The sequence below is a fragment of the Pseudorca crassidens genome, chromosome 10, assembly GCF_039906515.1.
Source record: "Pseudorca crassidens isolate mPseCra1 chromosome 10, mPseCra1.hap1, whole genome shotgun sequence".
Taxonomy (NCBI): domain Eukaryota; kingdom Metazoa; phylum Chordata; class Mammalia; order Artiodactyla; family Delphinidae; genus Pseudorca; species Pseudorca crassidens.
In genome coordinates, this window is record NC_090305.1 from 32,607,221 (window position 1) to 32,628,088 (window position 20,868).

At 49.1% G+C, this 20,868-nt stretch overlaps 2 protein-coding genes across 3 annotated transcripts; one reads left to right on the forward strand and one right to left on the reverse strand.

Moving 5' to 3' along the window:
* The first annotated feature begins 721 nt into the window (after positions 1–721).
* CRIP3 (cysteine rich protein 3) lies at positions 722–13,879 on the forward strand. Its single transcript, XM_067752874.1, has 9 exons — positions 722–4,261; positions 10,980–11,194; positions 11,454–11,548; positions 11,963–12,020; positions 12,117–12,248; positions 13,037–13,108; positions 13,231–13,325; positions 13,424–13,481; positions 13,658–13,879. The coding sequence occupies exons 1-9, from the start codon at positions 4,200–4,202 to the stop codon at positions 13,711–13,713; spliced, it is 843 nt and encodes a 280-aa protein (XP_067608975.1). The 5' UTR covers positions 722–4,199; the 3' UTR covers positions 13,714–13,879.
* Positions 13,880–13,988: 109 nt separating this feature from the next.
* Positions 13,989–20,587, reverse strand: SLC22A7 (solute carrier family 22 member 7). Of its 2 annotated transcripts, none has more exons than XM_067752873.1 (10): positions 20,192–20,587; positions 19,444–19,547; positions 19,155–19,309; positions 18,863–19,031; positions 17,870–17,993; positions 17,432–17,541; positions 16,723–16,937; positions 16,408–16,516; positions 15,251–15,457; positions 13,989–14,842 (listed from the first exon to the last, which is right to left on the reverse strand). In XM_067752873.1, the coding sequence occupies exons 1-10, from the start codon at positions 20,585–20,587 to the stop codon at positions 14,788–14,790; spliced, it is 1,644 nt and encodes a 547-aa protein (XP_067608974.1). In that variant the 3' UTR covers positions 13,989–14,787. The 2 variants fall into 2 exon arrangements, with proteins under 2 accessions (XP_067608974.1, XP_067608973.1); XM_067752872.1 differs by having other exon boundaries at positions 19,444–19,571.
* Positions 20,588–20,868: the final 281 nt, after the last annotated feature.

Genomic DNA, 20,868 nt, shown 5'->3' on the forward strand with positions numbered 1-20,868 from the left:
CTGTCTCTGTGGATTTACATATTCTGGATATTTCATATAAATGGAGTCATACAATCAGTGACCTTTTCTATCTGCTTTCACTTAGAAGAATGTTTCTGAGGTTCATCCGTGCTATAGCAAGTATAGGTATTCCATTACTTTTTATGGCTAAGTAATATTCCATTGTCTGTGTATACCACAATTTATTGATCCATTAATTCATTGATAGACATTTGGGTTGTTTCCACCTTTTGGATATTATGCCTAGTATGCTATGAACATTCATGCATAAGTATTTGTTTGAGTACTTGTTTTCAGTTCTTTTCAGTATATACCTAGAAGTGGAATTTCTGGGTCATATGGTTATTCTATGTTTAACATTTTGAGGAACCACCAAACTGTTTTCCACAGCACCAGAATCATTTTACATCCCTTCCAGTAAAATGTATGATGGTTCCAGTTTCTCCATATTCATAATACTTAATTTCCTTTTTCATATATTATAACCATCCCAATATTTCATTGTGGTTTTGATTTACTAATGTGGTTCTGATGACTAATGATATTGAGCATCTCTTCATGTGCTTTTTGGCCATTTTGTATCTTTTTTGGAAAAATGTCTAGTGAAGTCCTTTTCCATTTTTTAATTGGGTTGTTTACCTTTTTGTTGTAGAATTATAAGAATTCTTTTTTTTTTTTTTTTTTTTTTTGCGGTACGTGGGCCTCTCACCATTGTGGCCTCTCCCGTTGCGGAGCACAGGCTCCAGACGCGCAGGCTCAGCAGCCATGGCTCATGAGCCAAGCCGCTCCACGGCACGTGCGATCTTCCCAGACCGGGGCACGAACCCGTGTCCCCTGCATCGGCAGGCGGACTCTCAACCACTGCACCACCAGGGAAGCCCCAAGAATTCTTTATATATTCTAGATACTAGATCTTTACCAGATATTTTCAAATATTTTCTCCCATTCTGTAGGTTGTCTTTTCACTTGCTTTTGTTAGCTCCGTTTTTTTCTAGTTCCTCAAGGTGTAAAAGTTAGGTTGTTGATTTGAGATCTTCTTTTTAAAAATGTTTACAGCTATAGTTTCCCTCTGAGCACTGTTTTCACTGCACCCCATACATTTTGATATATTGTGTTTTTATTTTCACACATCTCAAAGTATTTTATAATTTCTCTCTTGAATCTTTCTTTGACCCATTGGTTCTTTAAGAGTGTGTTGTTTAATTTCCACATTTTGTGAATTTTCCAGTTTTCCTCCTGTTATTGATTTTTAGCTTTATTCCATTGTGGTTGGAGACGATCCTTTGTGTGATTTTAATCTTTTTAAATGTACAAAGACTTGCTTTGTGGCCTAACATATGATCTATCCTGGAGAATGTTTTATGTGAGCTTAAGAAGATTGTGTATTCTGCTGTTTGGGGATAAAGTATTCTGTATGTCTGTTAGATCTAGTTAATTTAGTATTGTTCAAGTCGTCTATTTCCTTAGTGAACTTCTGTCTAGATGTTCTATTCATTATTGGAGTATTGGAATCTCCAACTGTTATCGTAGAACTGTCTATTTCCCCTTCAATTATGTCAATATTTGATTTAAAATATTTGTCTAATAAGTCCAGTGTCTGGGCTTCCTTGGTGATGGTTTCTATAAAATTCTTTTTTCCTGTGAATGAACAATACTTTATTCTTTTTATACCTTGTGATTTTTTGTTTAAAACTGGACATTTTGAATATTATGATGTGTCAATCTGGGAGTCAGATCCCCCTCCCAAGTTTTGCTGTTGTTGATTATTGAAGTCTGTAGTCATCATTTGTTTACTGACTTTTCCAAACTATTTTTGCTAAGACTGTATGCTTGTGTTTGGTCCTTAAATCTCTGTTCCAGTATCTCAGCAGTCAGTGACCTGACAGAGATTTCCTTAAATGCCTGGAATGAAAAAATGAACAAAAACAAACAGACAAAAACCCCACTTCTCTTGGTCTTTGCAGACACTGACCTGGGGCACCACTTTAATGCTAAGCCAATCTGCCTAAAACTCTGCCTTGGCCTTCACCTCCTGGCTGCCTGGAACCCAAAGTTCAGCCAAAGGTGCAAGCCTAGGGTCCTCTCAGGTCTTTTCTGAACTCTCATCTGTCTCTGGGCATATACTTTACATGCTGGATTTCCCCATACACATGGTAGCCCTTCAGAGTTCTTATTTCCCCATGTATCTTCCTCCTCAGACTCCTCCTTTCCAGACTTTTAGATCCGTCTGATGCTTGTTCCATTTGCTGTTTCTTTCTGTATGCAGCCACTGGTAGTATATGTCTTTAAATGCTTTCAATGGATGCTTTGAAAGCTGCTTCAGCTTGAGGGGGGCAAAACAAGGTCAGCCTCAGCACAGATTCCTCAGGGAACCGCTAGACAGGGCAAGATTCACAGCTACAATCTTTTGAGAACAAGGTGCATATTATCTTCCCCTGGCACCCGCAAGCCACACCAGGAATATGGGCTGCTGTCCCAATGGCCACCTCCAAGCTGCGGAATGGGGGATGTTAGATGGGTAAGCAAAAATGCTACAATGCTTTGTTACTGAAATTTTGCAGCTGCTTTTTTCATTAAGCACACCACTGGTTGGACTCCATTGTAAGTTTTTTATTAGATTCCAGAGTTCTGAAAAAGTTGATTCTGTCAGTTTTTGCCAGCTTAATGATAGCTTTAGTGGAGGAACTGATTCTTGGAGATCTCTGCGGTGCCATTTCTGTGACATTACAATATGTTGCTTTTTGAGGAGCTGTCAAACAAACTGTTTTCCACAGCAGCTGTACCACTTTATATTCCTACCAGGAATGTGAGGGTTTCATTTTTTCCACATCTTTCCAACACTTGTTATTTTCTGTTTTTCTTTTTTAATTATAGCCATCCTAGTGGGTATGAAGTGGTATCTCCTTATGGTTTTAATTTGCATTTCTTTAATGACTAATGATGTCAAGCATCTCTTCATGTGCTTATTGGCCATTTGTATATCTTCTTTGGAGAACTGTCCAAATCCTTTGCCCATTTTTAATTGGATTACTTGTCTAAGATCCATTTCTTACATATTATTTTCTAGTCTTTTTCTTACAACGTTATCCTGAAAATCATGCATTAAGAAAATGTGTGTATATTGGGCTTCCCTGGTGGCGCAGTGGTTGAGAGTCCGCCTGCCGATGCAGGGGACGTGGGTTCGTGCCCTGGTCCGGGAAGATCCCACGTGCCGCGGAGTGGCTGGGCCCGTGAGCCATGGCCGCTGAGCCTGCGTGTCCGGAGCCTGTGCTCCGCAATGGGAGAGGCCACAACAGTGAGAGGCCCGCGTACTGAAAAAAAAAAAAAAAAAGAAAATGTGTGTATAAAACTACCTACGGTTTCAGAACTTTACACAACGTGATGTAATTCTTAAACACAAGAAGAAGCACTTCTGTCTGTATAAAGATACATATTGTATTAATTAGGATTCTTTTGGTTGTAACAGAAACTAAACTCACACAAGCTTAAGAAAAAAAATGAATAGGTGGTAATTTGTGGTTTGGTAATTGGGAAACCGAGTCAGAATTAGATCCAGGAGGTCAGAGATGTCATCAGCACTCTTTGTTCCCCATTTCCTCAGCTCTGCTTAACTTCTTATTTTCTCTCCACTCAGATGCAAGTTAGCACCTGCAGGCTCAAGCTGCCATGGTTCTTATAGGCCTCTGTCTAGAAAATGAGGTGTATCTTTCCTTATAGCACCAAAAAAATCTCGGAGTATGTTGATTAGTGTGACTTGGGCCACATTTCTCTCTCTGAACAATTACTGTGACCAGGTGGATGAAGTATCCAGACCAGGCCCTGGTCATAAGCTCACCCTGGGAAGACAGGGTCTACCCTAAAGAGGAATCTAGACTAAGTTGAATTAATGTGCAGTGGGGGAAGATGAAGTTCTCCAAAGGAAATGCTTTCTAAGTAGAAAATAAAATGTCCCCTATAGAGCTGCGAAGATTCAGTGCCGCCTTTGTTTGTAGCCTTCCCTCTTTGTGGCTTTTTATCAAAAGATGGTGCTCAGGTTCTTATCCCCACTAAGATACTAGTAATTGCTGCCCTTTTTTGGTGGTGAGGGTATGGGGTAGTAAGAGATTAGAAATAAAGATCTTACAGTTCTGCCTGTTCCAAAAGCTCAGGAGAAGAAGAGAAAAAGCCCAATCGTTTTGGAGTTGGGAAGAGGCTAGAACATGGCTTCTGATTCTGTGACCTTGAGCTTCATAGAGGAACCGAAAGACTCCTCTATAAAAAGGTAAGCATTTGCATTTGTCTGAATTCATAAGATTAAACTGTTTTTAGTCTTATTACATAGTCTCGTGACATGGAAGGACTATTCTTGTATATTGTAAAAAAAAATTACCCCCCAGACCTTAGTAAGAAGATGAGGAAGTTGCTGGTAGTTTCCACCAAGGAGCACTGTCACCATCTATCAGATTTATAAGTAAGCTGACCACCAAGTTTCACTCTTATTCTTCTCTCAGTTTCCAGAATATGGATACATTTTTCATGCTGCAAATTATTTGGAGGTCATTTTCTAAAATATACTTTCAGATGAAATACACATTCCCAAGTGATACTTGAGAGCCCAAATCCATCTTTGCATGGAAAACCATCATTTAAAGCTGTTGTTGATATCTTCACAAGCATAGGTTGAAGGCACACATGGTGAAGGGGCAAAAAGTCCTTTCCAGCAGTCTTGATTCTGAATTAGTCCAGCTGATACCACTGAATCACAAAATGTAGCTCACTCAATAGCCCTAAGCAGCTAACCACAAGTAGCTAATACAGAGTGCTCTCAACAGGTTCATATGATGGCAAGTTGATGCTGGGAAACAAGGGAAATATCGGACAGACTCTTGCAAGAGCCATAAATAGTGTGTGATTATACAGCAGCAATTATCTACAGGTGGGAGGATTAGTGTATTTTAAGAAAGCATTTCAGTCTGGTTTTGTTTTGTGTGTATGTTTCTATTTTTATTTTTTGTTCATAAACTATAGAAAGTAAAACTTACTAGTTGTAGGGGATATTCAAAACATGGAGTGAGAAAGCACAAGGGTTATGGGTAATAAAGGTTGAGAAACACAACAATAAAGAGGTAAGACTGATTTTTCATTAACATACAGAACTGAGTGAAACCTTTTAAGAGTCATCCATAGATACAAATTTTGATAATGCCTTAAAGTGACAAGCATATGGCCATGTACTTGAACAAATCTACAAAGGTATAAAATGAGTGGAATTTATAGTTATAATCAAAACTCACTGCAGTGCCAACCTGACACATGATAGCAGCCATATTTGTAAGGTGCTTTACAGTTTACACAACACTTTTCCCTCATTCTCTCTTTTGCCATATATTTAATGATAGGCATAATTGTGCTACATGCTAATTAGGCTTAATTAGTAAGTTCTTGTGAATGGCTGTAAAGTGGGACTGATTTGCTGCCAAAGCAAATTTTCAGTTCTTTTTACTGTATTAGTCTCCTAGTATTTATAATCAGGATCAGTTTAAAGCGTATTCCATTTTGCATCATACATGCTGATCCTCATGTATATTAAGAAACAAACTCCTGAGTCTACTCCTAGACAACTGAGCTCCCCTTGCTCCAGGGCTTTTGTTATAACAAAACTCTCAACCCCTACCAGTCCACTCGTAATCGCACATCTCTCCCACTGGTCCTCATCTACTCACACTTGAGGGAGACTTGTGTGCAAAATTTAACATTCATTCACCAACAAATTTTTATTGAGCACCATGTGCTAGAGATTGAGCAAGGCATTGGAAGCATATGCAGTGGTTGGCAGAATAGTCCTGGTCCCTGCCCTCATAGGGCTCACAGAGTAATGAGGTACACAAAGCCTAGAATGTGGCGGGGGAGGTGGGTGGGAAGTTGGCAGACCTATTTTACCCTCCCACTAAGCTACAAACTCAGCTTTTATCATGGGGTCTCCATTTGACTTTTTCCCTCATTTGGTTCAGCACTCAGGCAGGGAAAACACAGCTGTCATAGATTGTACCCCCTTTACCCCCAGCACAAGATGCTATAGGAGGGAGTGCCTGGGGCCAATAACCTGGTATTGAATAGGTTAGGGGAGGGAGCAGAATTAGTGAGGTGAAGATATTGCAGAAGCAAGTTCCCAGAAAAAAGATAGCTTTTGCAAAGGCCCCGAGGCAGGAAAGAACTTGGCAGATTTAAGAAGCTCATTTACTGTAATTACAGAGGTTGAGGCAACAGGAGAAATGACTTAGAAGTCTGGAAAGGTGGAGGGTCCTAGAGCCAAGTTAAAAACTTTATCTTGAGGGTACCGAGAAGCCATGGAAAAGTTTTAATGACATTTCCCTGCCTCTTGTATCTCAACCCATTATTTACATGGATAGGCCTTCTTATCAATTAGTACAGAGATGCTGTACAGACAAGAGTAGTATCCTTTCAGACTGAAACACATGGGTAGCTTAGCAGAAACCATGCTTAGGAACATCAAGTAGAAAAAGTATGAGTTCAAGAGTCACAACGCATGAGGGTCTGTATGGTGTTGAACCATTTCTTAACCTCTCCAAGCCACTTTCCTTTTCTGTACAGTTGGTAATGTAATGTTTAAATCCTTCATCAGGTTTTGTAGGATCAGAAATAATAAGTATAACGCCTACGACTGGCATTCCATAGGTGGTAGCTGTCACTATTTTAGCAATGCTCTCTTGCTAACACAGATTTCAAACTCTCTTGGGGAATGGAATCACAAAATAATACATCGTCAAGTTGTGAAGAAACCTTAAAGATCTGTCTGTATATGCTGCTTGCATTCCTTCTGCAACAATGACAATTAGTTGGTTTGTTCTCCGGCATTACTTATAACATCCAGAGACAGGAAGCTCACTACTTTCTGAAGCAGTCACTGCATATTTGGCTCTATTAGAAGGTTCTTTTTGTGGACTGAATCCAAATCTGCTTCCCTGTGGCTTCTATCCAGGGGTCTCGGTAGTACCCCTAATGCCTCTTCCATGTGACAGTCCTCCAGGTATTTAAGGCCATTATCTCCCACTACCACTCACCTAGAGTTGAAAAGCTTGTTTCTTCAGCCTAAGAACAACAATAAAAGGGTCAATTCATCAAGAAAATACAACAATCTAAAACATATATGTACCTGACAATAAAAACATGAAGAGTGTTAGTGGAAGATTTTAATAATAGTAGTAGTAGTAGTAACTATCATTTACTGAGCACCGCCACTATACTTGATACTATAGATACACAGATAAGTAAGTCTCAGTCAATCCTGTTAACTGAAGAAAGTTAGAAAAGTAAATAAGTGTAACACAACATTACAGATACCGTGACAGAGGTCTGTGCAGGAAAAAAGTGGGGTGGGGCACCAAGGGAATAGTTATCTTTATGAAAGAGGGGTCTGCCTCTTATAAGAGATAATATAAACTACACCCTCTCAACTGAGTAGGCAATACTTACACTCAACTGGACTTATCCATTTGTGGTATTTGTTAAAACATCATTTTAGAAGTTTTAGTCACACAAAGTATTCAAAACAGCCACTGTTAGTGACTGCAAACACATTCCTACAAAGATGTTAATTCTCCCTGTTAACATTCTTTTTTTTTTTGGTACGCGGGCCTCTCACTGTTGTGGCCTCTCCCGTTGCGAAGCACAGGCTCCGGACGCGCAGGCTCAGCGGCCATGGCTCAGGGGCCCAGCCGCTCCGCGGCATGTGGGATCTTCCCGGACCGGGGCACGAACCCGTGTCCCCTGAATCGGCAGGCAGACTCTCGACCACTGCGCCACCAAGGAAGCCCCTTGTTAACATTCTTTACAAAGACTTTTGGGTTAGGGGCTTCCCTGGTGGCGCACTGGTCGAGAGTCTGCCTGCCGATTCAGGGGACACGGGTTCGTGCCCTGGTCCACATGCCGCGGAGCGGCTGGGCCCGTGAGCCATGGCCGCTGAGCCTGCGCGTCCGGAGCCTGTTGCTCCGCCACGGGAGAGGCCACAACAGTGAGAAGCCCGCGTACCGCAAAAAAAAAAAAAAAAGACTCTTGGGTTAGAGTCAGAATAATGGAAGCCAGGCAAGGAAGAAGACTGGAATACTGTGATTTGTTGTACCTGTAAATGGATGGCAAATATTTGAAAACGAGGAACCTCAACTAGTCTTTCATAAGCACTGAAATAGAAAAGATGAGGCATACTGTGTTTGTTGTGGCCATGCAATATTGGAAGGCCACAGAAGATGGAGAGGAGTAAAGCACTTCAGTCCTTGTTTCTTTATATGGGGCCCTGTGCTGGATGCCAGGGTAAAGATGACCCAACTAAGAGGCTGAGGCATGGGCACAAGGCGATTGAATGCAGATAGAGGTGGGGAACCTTAGAAAAGGATTATTTGATGTGGCCTGGAAATTCTGAGGATAGATCCTTGGACAGATGAAGTTAGCCTTCCTAAAGGAGGCAGCTTGTCCAAGAATAAATACAACAGTGAAGTCCTCCCAGCCTCCTAATGTGGACCTTCTTCGTGTGAGCCTTAGAGAGCAAAAGGCAGTGAAACTTGAGCTGCCGTCTTGAAGAAGAAACACATGAGAGGCGGAAACACGAGAGTAAAATAACAGTGGAAACTAAAACTAGTACTTTTCAAGTTCGTTAAAGAAGAATCCCTTCCAGAAACAGTTATAACACTAAGGATCTTGAAATGTTCCCGAAAACAAACAAACAATGAGAAAGTGTAGAAAAGTTCATTTCACAATGTGCAAGCCTTCCACCTTCAGAAGTCATCAAGGAGGATAAAGCAAGTGTTGTTAGAAGCAAAAAGTACTCATGGAGACAAGTGAGGAAACAGGAGTGTTAAGCAGAAGTTCAGAGACACCAGTCCCATCCCCATTGCCCATCTGAGGGGATTGAAGTCCAGAGAGGATCTCCAACTCCTAAGACAGATAGGACTCCTTTCACCTAGCAGGGCACAGCGCTGCAACCCAGTGATGGGGTTAGTGCACGCCTCATTCAGCCATTTCTGAACTGACTTGACAAAACACAGGAACTTATTCCCGGAAAACTCTTCATTTCACCATGATACTTCATCGAGGAATTTTCTCCTCTGCTGGGGCCCTGGCACAAAGTAATCAAGGCCTCTCTTCTGCCCCTCATTTGCTGAGCTACCTTTTCTTGTTGTCGTTTTTTTATTTTGGGGGGTGGGGGGGGCCACACCTCACAGCATGAGGAACTTCCCTGACCAGGGATTGAACTGATGGCGCATGCATTGGAAGTGTGGAGTCTTAACCACTGGACCACCAGGGAAGTCCACTGAGCTACATTTTTTTAAAAAAAGTTCCCTTCAGGCATAATTATTAAAACATTATCCACATACCATAAGTTTCACCTTTTTAAAGTGTACAAAGCTATGATTTTTAGTATATTCACAAGGTTGTGCAAATATCACCACTAATGCCAGATCATTTTCATTTCTCCTGTAAGGAGACTTGGTCCTCATTAGTAGATACTCCCAATTGTCCCTCCCCTAAACCCCTAGCAACCACTAATCTACTTTCTGTCATTATGGATTTACCTTTTTTGGACATTTCATATAAATGGAATCATACAATATGTGGTGTTATGTGTCCGGCTTCTTTCACTTAATGAAATGTTTTTGTGATCCATTCATGTTGTAGCATGCATCAGTGCTTCATTCCTTTTTATGGCCAAATAATACGTTATTATAGATAGACCACATTTTATTCATCCATTCATCAGTTGATGGGCTTTGGGTTTTTCCATCTTTTGGCTGTTGTGAATAACAATACTATGAATATTCATGTCAAGTTTTTGTGCGGACATATGCTGTGTGTGTGTGTGTGTGGACAGTTGCACCCAGGAGTGCAACTGCTTGGTCATATGGTAACTCTAAGTTTTAACTCTTTGAGGACTTGCCGGACTATTTTTCGAAGGGCTACACATCTTACATTCTCATCAGCATCGTATGAGGGATCCAACTTTGCCACGTCCTCACTAACACTCTTTTTTTATTATAGCCATTCTAGTAGGTGTATAATATTACCTCATTGTGTTACTGATTTTCATTTCCCTAATGACAAATGATGCTGAGCATCTTTTCATGTGTTTGTTGACCTTTGTATATCTTCTTTGGAAAAATCTCTATTCAAATTCTTTTCCCATTTTTTAATTGGGTTGTCTTTTTATTGTTGAGTTGTAAAAATCCTTTCTATATTCTGATTACTAGACCCTTATCAGATATATGTTTGCAAATATTTTCTTTCATTCTGTGGGTTTATGTTTCTTGAAGTGTCCTTTGAAGCATTGCTGAGCTACTTTTAACAAATATTAAAACATCTTAAACCAAATTAGGAATATGTAATTGGTGTCTGAATTATACTTTTAAATTTAATAAATAAGCATTATAATTTTATGAGCAAACCATAGCATGCAGACCCCGTTTGGGGGCTTCCAAACTGAGTCTTGGGTTCACTATGGGATCCATCATAATGATAGTTACTGCTTTTATAGCATTTAGGTGCCACGTGCTGTTTGGGCACTTTGCAAGTATTAACTTATCTAATTCTCACCACAGTCCTATGAGGGAGAAACTTATTACTTTACTCATTGTACAGATGAGAAAACGGAGGCAGAGGGAGGTTAAGTAATTTGCCTGAAGCCAAAGAATGAGTAAGTAACAGAGATGGGCTCCAGATTCCGTAGCTCTTAACTATCTGCCACGGAGAAGGCGGAATGAAACCATTTCAAAGAATGCCTAACTCCTCGCTTTGGGGAAATAATGGTGTTTTCATGGCGTCTACACTCTGAACAGTTTTCCTCTCTGTACCAAGCCAGGAACTAGTGCCACCCTTCCAGGCGTCTTCATTACTCCCTCCCCTCCCAGTCTAGCTTCAGGATCTTCTCTCCTGTCCACCGGTCCGATACTTCAGTGTTTGGAAGTAACAGCAAATTTGCCTGCGTTCCCCAGGTGGAGTGGTTCTAAATTTCTGGCAGCCAGTGGGAACAGAGGAGCAGCGGATTCAGCCCAAAGAGGCTCAAGGCTGAGCCATGGGAGGGGCCAGCGAAGGGGGCGGGAACTGAACCCCGGAGGACTTGACCACAGTGTGCAGTGTGCGGCGCCGGCTGCTCAGAGCGGAGCCATGAGCTGGACCTGCCCACGTTGCCAGCAACCCGTTTTCTTTGGTGAGGCCTGGGCGGAGGAAGGGGAGAAGACGGGGCGAGTGAGAGCCTTTGGGCTCCATGAGGACGCAAGGAGCTGGCCACGGTGTGGTCCCAGCCCCCTTTTCCACCTATGGGGCGCACAGCACTCGGGCGGGATGGAACTGGCCTCCCGGAGACACTCTCCATCGTCTCTAGGAATCACGGTGGGGGGGAACAGGGGGGAAAGGAGGGCGCCTTGTGCTTGGACTGGCTCTGCCCGGTTGCACCTTGTCCCCCACAGCAGAGAAGGTGAGCTCCCTGGGCAAGAACTGGCACCCATTCTGTCTGAAATGTGAGCACTGCCACAGCGTCCTGTCCCCAGGAGGGCATGCAGAGGTGAGGCCGGGCTGGGGTGCACAGCCTTGTGTCTGTCACTGTCGCCGAGTCACCAGCCCCCGGTTTCAGCCCCATTGGCCCACCAAAGGCAACCTCAGCAGCCAACTCCCAAGATCACCTACCCAATAGGCACCACACCAGCCAGCATGTGGGGAGCCGGAATTGTGCTGGTGGATCCCATGCCTTTCGTCAGGTGGGGGAGGGAAGCAGCACTGCTTCCTGAGCTGCTCTTTCCCTGTCTCCCTGACCACAATGGCAGTTCTGGCATGCCAGCCCACCCATCACTGCTCCCAGCCCCCGCAGCCCAGGCCAGTAGACAGACACACCTGGCAGCCTGTCCTGGGGAAAAGCCTGTGGGGCACAGGAGAGCCCCCTTGGGCCCTAAGCAGTCCTCTTCCCTCTGCTTGTGCCTAGCACAACGGAAGGCCGTATTGCCACAAGCCATGCTATGGGGCTCTCTTTGGACCCAGGGGTAAGTACCAGCCTGGAAGGGGCCAGGGGACAGCAGAACCCTCCGTGTGGCTGAGAGCTGGAGGCTCAAGCCTGACCTCCCCTCTTCTCTCTGCAGGGGTGAACATTGGTGGTGTGGGCTCCTACCTCTACAATTGCCCCACCCCCACCCCTGCCAGCGCTACTCCTCTTAGCCCCAGCAGCTTCAGCCCCCCCAGGCCCAGGACTGGCCTCCCCCAGGGCAAGAAAAGTAAGTGAGATCGAGCCCCAGCTACTCCTCCTCCTGACCCTTCCCCAGGATGGAACAGGGGATGGGGACCAGGTGGCAGTATCCCACCTAGTCCTTTGCTTCACATTCCTACAACTTTGTTCATGGCAAAGACTTCTTCTCTGTGGCCCCTTTTTTGATGTTTCCTCCTGTCAGCTGCTGAGTAAGAGGTAAATCGGGCAGGTGGCATTATCACCCCCATTTTACGGGTGAGAAAACTGAGGTCTGTAGAGGGCAAATGACCTTGTGCAGTCACACAGCTAGTCAGAGGCAAAGCTGGCCTGGAACTCAGGCCCCTCCCAGGCCAGGGCCATGGAAGGAATGACCTAGAGTAAGGGGTCATTGAGATGGGCCAGCCCCTCACATTCTTCCACTTCTCCCCTCTCCCTGTTCCTTCCTCCATCCCCTGGAGAGGGCAGTGACATTGTGCTCCCCAACACCTGACACCCCTGCCCTGGCCAGCTCCTATATCAGCTCAGGTTTCCTGAGGATTGAGTTGCTGACGGGGTTGGGCTGGTGGGCACCTGAGCCCCTGGGAGGATGAGAAGGAAGCAGGTGGTCCCTCCTGCAGGTAGGGATGGGGCAGGAAGTGGAGTCAGAGGGGACTCAGCTCTGCCTGAGGAAGGCAGGCTCATGTCCATGAGGGTGGGAGGCTCTGGGATGAGCATGGCTTTTGGAAGAGGACAGTGCCATATGCAGGGCAGGGCTGATGGGTCCTGTTTAGGCCTGGCCTCCACCTCAGCCCTAGCGGGGGCCTCTTCCCCTTAAAGGCCCTCCCCACACGAAGACGTTCACTGGGGAGACCTCGCTGTGCCCTGGCTGTAAGGAACCCGTCTATTTCGGTAAGTGACAACAGAAAGCTAGGAGAGAGGGGTGCAGGATGGGCATCAAAGGGCAGGGAGGTGGTACAAGGCAAGTGGGTCTCCCTGCCCTGCCCCTTGAACTACCATCTCTCCCCCACCAGCTGAGAAGGTGATGTCTTTGGGCAGAAATTGGCACCGACCCTGTCTGAGGTGCCAGCGGTGCCGGAAGACCCTGACTGCTGGGAGTCACGCTGAGGTGAGCAGGGCAGGGGTGGGTGATTATGCTGGGAGGAGGGAGGCTGGAGATGGGAAAAGAGCCAAGCTGAGATGTCTCTCTTTCTCTCTGTGTCCCAGCATGACGGCGTCCCCTACTGCCACATCCCCTGCTATGGCTACCTGTTTGGCCCCAAAGGTGGGCAGCCCCACCCCAGACAATGGGCCTAAAGTATGGCATGTGGGTCTGTGGGGATGTGTGGACAACTTCCCCTGTGGTCAAACACACCCCAGACCCCTCCCAATTCCCTCCAGCCTTCAGCCCAGCACCCTCCCCAGCCCCAAGGCCCTTGGTGATGCGGCTCTCTCCCTCAGGTGTGAACATTGGTGATGTGGGCTGCTACATCTATGACCCCGTGGAGATCAAATGAGATGCTCATAGCAGAGGTCACCCTAACTCAGGCCTCTCATCATCCTCTCCATGGTCCAATGGAAGCTACAGAATTCTCTAGTCCCACGAGGGTGGGAGAAGGTGTGATTCTGGCAGCCTGGGCCTAGGCTCCATGGTAGACCAGAGTCTACACTTTCTCTGCCAACTCCTCCCTTTCCCATTCCTATCTGGTCAGGCAACATAGGCCACCCCATTTGAAGGTTAGTGTCTTGGTCTTCCCAATCCCTTGACCCAGCAAATTCTGTAACTTCAAGGTACTCATAAAACTTGTGTTTATTTTGGCTTCTCCAATAAAATGTTGGCTCCCATGCCTTCAACTCTTCTTTGGGCATGAGGCCTAGACAGTGGGTTGGAGGGTGGGGAGTGTAGGGGTGTGGGGATGCATTACCCTGCAAAGTGACTGGGAGGTAGCAAAGCCAGCCATGGGAACAAAGAGCTCTGTTCTCCTGGTCCCCTGGCTCTGGCACTGGGCAGCTCCCAGCACCACGCAGTGGACAGCATGCCCACCAGCCCTGTTGGTACCAGAAGTCGTTATAGGACAGTTCTTTCTTTAGCACCATCTCTAGAGGAAGCACCTTATTCAGCATCTCATTTGAGCATGAGAGCAGATAGATCCTGCAGCGAGGTCTGCTAAGAGGCTTCATTATCCATTTGAGAGATGACCAGACAGACCCAGAGAGGGAAAGCCACATGCCCAAGGTCACCCAGAAATCAGTGACAAAGCTGGGACCAGAACCCAGGGCCAGACTCAGTGGCTTCCCATCCAGGGCTCATCCCACAGCTCCTCACTGTTGCCCTAACCCAAGGGGCACCTTTATTTACAGAATCCCCCCAGCCATGAGAGGGGTGCCAGAATTCTCAGCAGCCCACTGCATTCTGGGAAGTTGCTCTGTTGCTGGAGGCCAAATAGTCAAGGCTGGATGAGCACAGAGAGGGGGCAACTCCAGCCCTGGACAGGGGGCTCACTGCCCCCAGCCCTGGTCAGAGGGCCTGCCCTTCTGTTCTCCCAGCCCCTGCTGCAGAACTTCCATGGAGGGCCTGCCCCTGATTCCATTCAGTCCTGGACCTGCTTCATGGGCATCTCTTCCTCCTGAGGGCTGGATGGGGCACTGAGGAGGAAGGAGTCATGAGCAATGGTGGGGTTTATCCTCCCAGCCTACCACCCCAGCCTGCCCCATAGGGCTGGCCTAGGGCTCCCCCCAGCTCTTGATATACAAACACATGTACTCCCACAAGTGACTCCCACACATGCTTGACACATCCCTGACATGTAGGCATACCTGAGTGTGTGTACACATCCTCTTCTTCCTGGACACACACACAGGTATGGACTCATTTACACCTCTATACACGCAGTTTACATACCTCAGGTCACACACCCATGCACACGTGCATACATGCACCAGACACACATGTGCAGACATGTCTTCCTCTCTGAATCTTACCTAAGGTGTCAGGTACCTCAGCACCCATACCCACATGCATGTGCTCACACAGATACAGTCCTGTGCACACACCTCTTCCTCTCCACGTCTTGGATGGTCTCTGGTAGTTGTGCCTGCTTTGTCTCTGGTAGCAGGAGGGCAGTGCAGGCAGCCAGCAGGGCGATCCCCCCATAAGCGAGCTTGGGCAGTGACAGCCATACTCCGTCCAGCAAGGCTGCCAGTGGGGCCAAAGAGCCCCCCAGTCGGCCCACCAGTGCAGTCAGCCCCATCCCTGTCTGTCTGCTCAGAGAGAGAGGATGGAGGAGGGGGTTGGTGCTCACACCTACTTGCGGTCATGCCTCATGGGGCTCCCTTTCTGGGCTGGCAGGGCCTGGTGCCCCCTTCTCCCCAGACAGCTAAGAAAGCTGAGTCTTCTTTCAGGTGGTCTTCCCACCCACCCCTAGGCCAGGGGCCCCCAAGCCAGCACCCACCAGAGGATGGGCCCCCATTCTGATAGTACCAATCAGGTATTGCTGAAGGAAAAAAAAAAGTCATCAGAAAGAGGATGGGGAAAGGGTAGCGTGAAAGGAAGGGGTCAGCAGCTGGAACAGACCCTGCCATGTTACAGGAGACACAAGGCTTTCTAAACATGCCCAGCTGCCTACCCATCTCCTCCCCACCTGTCAATAGCTACCTGAAAGGGCCAGGGCCTTATGTCCAGAGACAACCCCCAAGGGCAGTTCTGCTTAGGCTGTGTTGAGTAGGATGGGATGGACAGATGGGGCCTTTTTTTTTTTTTTTTTTTTGCGGTATGCGGGCCTCTCACTGTTGTGGCCTCTCCCCTTGCGGAGCACAGGCTCCAGACGCGCAGGCTCAGCGGCCATGGCTCACGGGCCCAGCCGTTCCGCGGCCTGTGGGATCTTCCCGGACTGGGGCACGAACCCGTGTCCCCTGCATCGGCAGGCGGACTCTCAACCACTGCGCCACCAGAGAAGCCCCAGATGGGGCCTTTTGCGACTGTTTTCTTTTAAAGGAGGCCCAGAAAAGTTGTCTGACCTTGCTCAAGGTCACTTAGTAAAGAAGATTAAATGCCCCACCTCCTCCCAGACTTAGGCAAACACAAACAGCTCTGATTAGCTCTGTAAGGAATGGGCGACAGGGACTGGGGTGCAGTGTGTGTATGTAGGCGTGTTGATAAAAGTTGTGACTAACAAGCCCTCCCTCCAGGTGGCTTGCCTGGGACCCCTCACCTGAGCACGGTAGGGTACAACTCCGACGTGAAAAGGTAGGCAGTGGTGAAGGCAGCTTCAGAAAAACCTTTCCCCATCACCGCCAGGGCGGTGCTCCAGGACTTTACCTCTGGAGGAAAAGGGGTTCAGGCAGTGAGGAGGCCTTGCAGAACAGAGGTTCTCCCAGGATAGGAGGTGGAGCCTCCGGAGAGGGCCAGACTTAACCGGCCTTGAGTCGGGGCTTCCGGGAAAGAGCCGGGTGGCGGTGGGGGGCGGGGTTTTCTCGGCCAGAAGGCGGGGCCTACGGGAATGGGCGGGGCTTGGGGCGGGGCTCACCGGAGGACACCAACAGCCTGAAGCCCAAGGCGAGGGCGGCGCCGAGCAGCGTTCCTGCCAGCGTGAGGCGGCGTCCGGCGTGGCGCACCGACAGGTAGACCAGCAGCTTGGAGGGCAGCTCCACGGCCCCGAAGAGCAGCTGCGTCTGGTACACGTTCAGCCCCAGTCCCGACACATCCAGGCTCACGCCGTAATAGGAAAAGTTCACTCCAAACCTGAGGGGGGTCGCGATGCCACTCAGGGGTCCTCCTTCGCGCCCCCTTGTCCTCTCTTCTCAGGAGCCTTGGCCTTTTAGAGGGACCGTCTCCCCCACCTTCGGAGCCCGCTGCCCACGGTCTTCCGTGTCCCCATAATCCCTTCTGAGTGTGCAGCACATGCCAGTAGCCCAAGCACCTTTACCTAATCTTCACAGCAACCCTGTGAGATAGGAACTAATAGCGTCCGGTTGTACAGAAGAGGCACTGAGGCTCAGAGTGTTAAGTGACCTGTCATAGGGCTCACAGTAAGGAGGTGGCAGAGCCTGAATTTAACCCCACGTGTCTCTGATGCCTGCTCCATCCTGACCTCCCAGAGCCCCCTTCCCCCGTAGAGGCGGATCCTCCTGCCATCCGCAGTTACAGTTTCACTTGTCCCTTGTCCTCTCACACTCAGCACCAGTGGAGTGTGCCCCTCCCCCACCCCACCAGGCCCAGGTCAGCCCCCGCCTCACCACACCACCATGCAGCACAATGAGATGTGTCGCAGCCTTGGAGTCCGGAACAGGTCTAGGTATGAGGGTGTTCGGACCACCCGCTCCGCAGCAGCCACTTTGCTCAGAGCCTGGTGGGGAAGGAGGAGAGTTTGTGACCTCGGAGTTGGCTATGTGGCCTGAACAAGGCACCTTGTTCTCCCTGGGTTTCCATCCTTCTCTTCTGCAGTAGTGGGGGAGGGGATGCACGTGGGAGCTGAGTAGGGTGGGTCCTGAGTCAAGGGTGTGGCCCACCAGGGCCAGTAGGACATCCTGAAGAGTTTGGAACACTCCATTGGGGGCCAGGAGCTTTTCTTGCACACAGAGTGGATCCCAGGAAGGGGACCCTTGACACAGGGCACACACACACACACACACACACACACACGTACTTGCATGCACTCACACATTCACTCTCACCTCCTGGCTCAGGCCGTCCTCACCCAGAGGCCGCCCATTGAGCCTGGCACAGCGGAGCAGGTACCTGTGGGCCTCTTCCACACGGCCCTGGGTCAGAAGCCAGCGTGCAGACTCAGGCACCCACCTGGGGGGCAGGAGGAGGCCCTTCAGTCAGAGCACCCTAAGCCACATCTCCCTCCTGGGCACACCACAGGCTGTCAGTTTCCAGGCTCTTCCCCACACAGTCCCCTCAGCCTGGAATGTGTTCTCTTCCCAAGCCCTCCTCACCTGTTCTCAACAGAGAACAGGGCTTGTTCTCTGTTCAAGCCCTGATGAACTATTTATTATTCATCCCTTAAGGCCCAATTTCAAAGCCACCTCTTCCCACTCTTCCTTGCCCAGGCCTAGGTCCTCCACAGCCTGGGAGTCCCTTCTCTACTCAACTGAATTGGTCTTGCTCCCAAAACCTCAGCCCCCAGGACCAGCTACCCACGTCACCCACAGGTGACAAGAGGGCATAGGATGGAAGAGAGACAGACATACAGACATACCCACAGGGATCATCCAAAACCAGTTCACTTTGGGGAGGCAATTAAATGCCCACCTCACTCAGCCCCCCACCTCCTGCTTGGACTCCCTACCCCTGTGCTGGCTTGGCCGCCACCCCCACCCCTCCAGGGCGCCAGCCTGTCTGTGCTTGGCTCTGTCTCTTCTGTCACTCATGTGTTCATCTCTATCTGTGCCTCTGAGTCTGCCTTTCGGTCCTGGTTTCTCACTGTCTCTCAGTGGTTCTGTCTCTGTCATTCCATTTCTATCTCTCTATATTTTGTTCCCTGTTTCTCTGCTTCACATGCCTGGTGCCATCTTCTTTGTATTGATCTCTGTCTCTCTTTCTCTCTGTTGGTCACTGACAGTTTCTCTTCATCTCTCAGTCTGTCTTCGAATCTCAGCCTCTGATTAATTCTGTCTCTGGCCTCCTGTATCTCCCACTCCCCAGCTACCCCCAGGTCTCACCAGATGCTGAGGATGCCTGGGGCACAAGGCAGGGTGACAGCCAGCAGAAGCCATCGCCAGTCCCGTATCAGGTAGCCGACCAGTGCCAACAGCATCACACCCCCTGTCCAGAAGGTGCTGCTCAGGACACCTGCCACAGTACGGTGTCCCACGTCCAGCCACTCCAGCTCTGGACCCAGGGCGCAGTTGGAGACAGGAAGACAGTTAGCAAGGGCCAGAGGGGCTCAGTCTCACCCTTGACAGCTGCCTCCCTGCAGTCTTCTAGGCCCTACCCGTCCTTTGCCTGCCTCACCCAGTGGCATCACGATGATGGTGAAGCCAGCCAGAGCCGTGCCAGTGAGGGTGCGAGTGATGGCAAACATGGTATAGCTGACTGAGGCTGCAGATGCCAGGCCCAGCACCAGGGAACTCACATAGGCCACGAGCAGCAGACGGCGCCGCCCAAACCTGCACAGGGGTCACGCAGGGTCAGCGCCCTGTAGAAGGGAAGTCCCAAGACAGAGGTATACTAGGCCCATACCCCAGCTAGTGGAAAGGGTTCCCCACCCCACACCCTTGTTGGCCCCCCTACCTCACCCCACCTGTCAGACAGGTATCCGAAGGCCACGGCCCCCACCAGCACACCGGCGAAGAAGAAGGTGGAAGTGGCTCTGTTCAGGCCTTTCTGCTCACACACCAGGTCCCACTGCAGGGACAGGCAGGGAGGGGCCTCCTATGGGCACAGGGCCCTCTCCAGCTGGTACCAATCCCTCTTCTCCTAGACCCCAGGTTCTTCTGAGGTCAACTGTGCCATCCTGGTACCTCCATGTCAGATAGCCCCCAACTATTCACCCCAGCTTGGGAGGGGTGGTGGAAAACTTTGCCCCTCCCCAATTCTGCAGCCTCAGTGTCTTCCCATAGAAGGCCTTGACCCTGACAACAGTTCTGCTCCTTCCCAGAGAGACTCTGCCCCCACCTGCACTCCTCTAGATGGATTATGCAAATCCTAGACCTGGGGCCCGGAAAAAAGGAAGAGGGAGGAGTCCTCTATTGTTTCTCCACCTCTTAGTACAGAGACACCCTTCTCAAATCTCTGCCCCAGCTCCCTAGAGCCATCTTAGCCCTCACCTGCCCTAATCACCTCCCAGTTAATGATAGCAGCTCTCACACAGGGGCTTTACTACAAGCCAGGAACGAAGCTCAGTACTTTGAATTTATAGATCCCATCTACAGATTGGTAAACTGAGACTCTAAACGGTAAAGTAATGTGTCTAATGCCCACATGGTAATCACCCAAGGCAATGGCAGGCCCATCCACTCGCATGTCCCCCAACCTCCCAGCTCGGGTACCTCAGTTGCAATGGTGGAGGAGAATTCCGAGTGGTCGTACTCCCAGCCCTGAGGGCAGGGCACTGTGGAGGGCTCACCCTCCAGCTGCTCCCCAGGGCTCTGCCCCCCTCCCCACAGCGTGGTGTTGGGGAGGGCCTGGAGATGGGTGAAGAGGAGGCAGGAGCTGAGCCTGCCATCAGGCTCCCGGGGCAGGTGGGCCTCCAGCCACTCGTCCTGGTGACTGAAGTTGGCAGGGACTCCAGGCAGGGCACAGCGGTGGGCTGGCACAGCAGCCAGGAAGATGGGCAGGAGGAAGTGCATGGGCAGCAGCACACGGGGAAGGGCCAGCAGTGCCACGTTCCGCAGCTGGAAGGGCCCAAAGCCTCCCACCTTGTGTAGCAGCTCCTCGAATCCCATGCTGCCCACCTACCAACCTTCTCCAGCACGGACTCCCTCTGTAGTGCCCAGCACAGCTCAAACTGCCCACCACTTGGACCCTTGGACTCTGGAGGCGGGAGTAGACTGACTGATGAGCAGAGAGCCTGCAGCCAGAATCCAGCCCTCAGGGGCTGGCCCAGGATTGGGCCCTCCCAGGCCACCCAGGTCTCCAGGGATCCCTGCCTGTCTGGCCCAGTGCCTGGGGGGAGGGGCTGCCATCCATTCAGAGGTCACTGACTCCGTGGCTCTGGGACTTACAT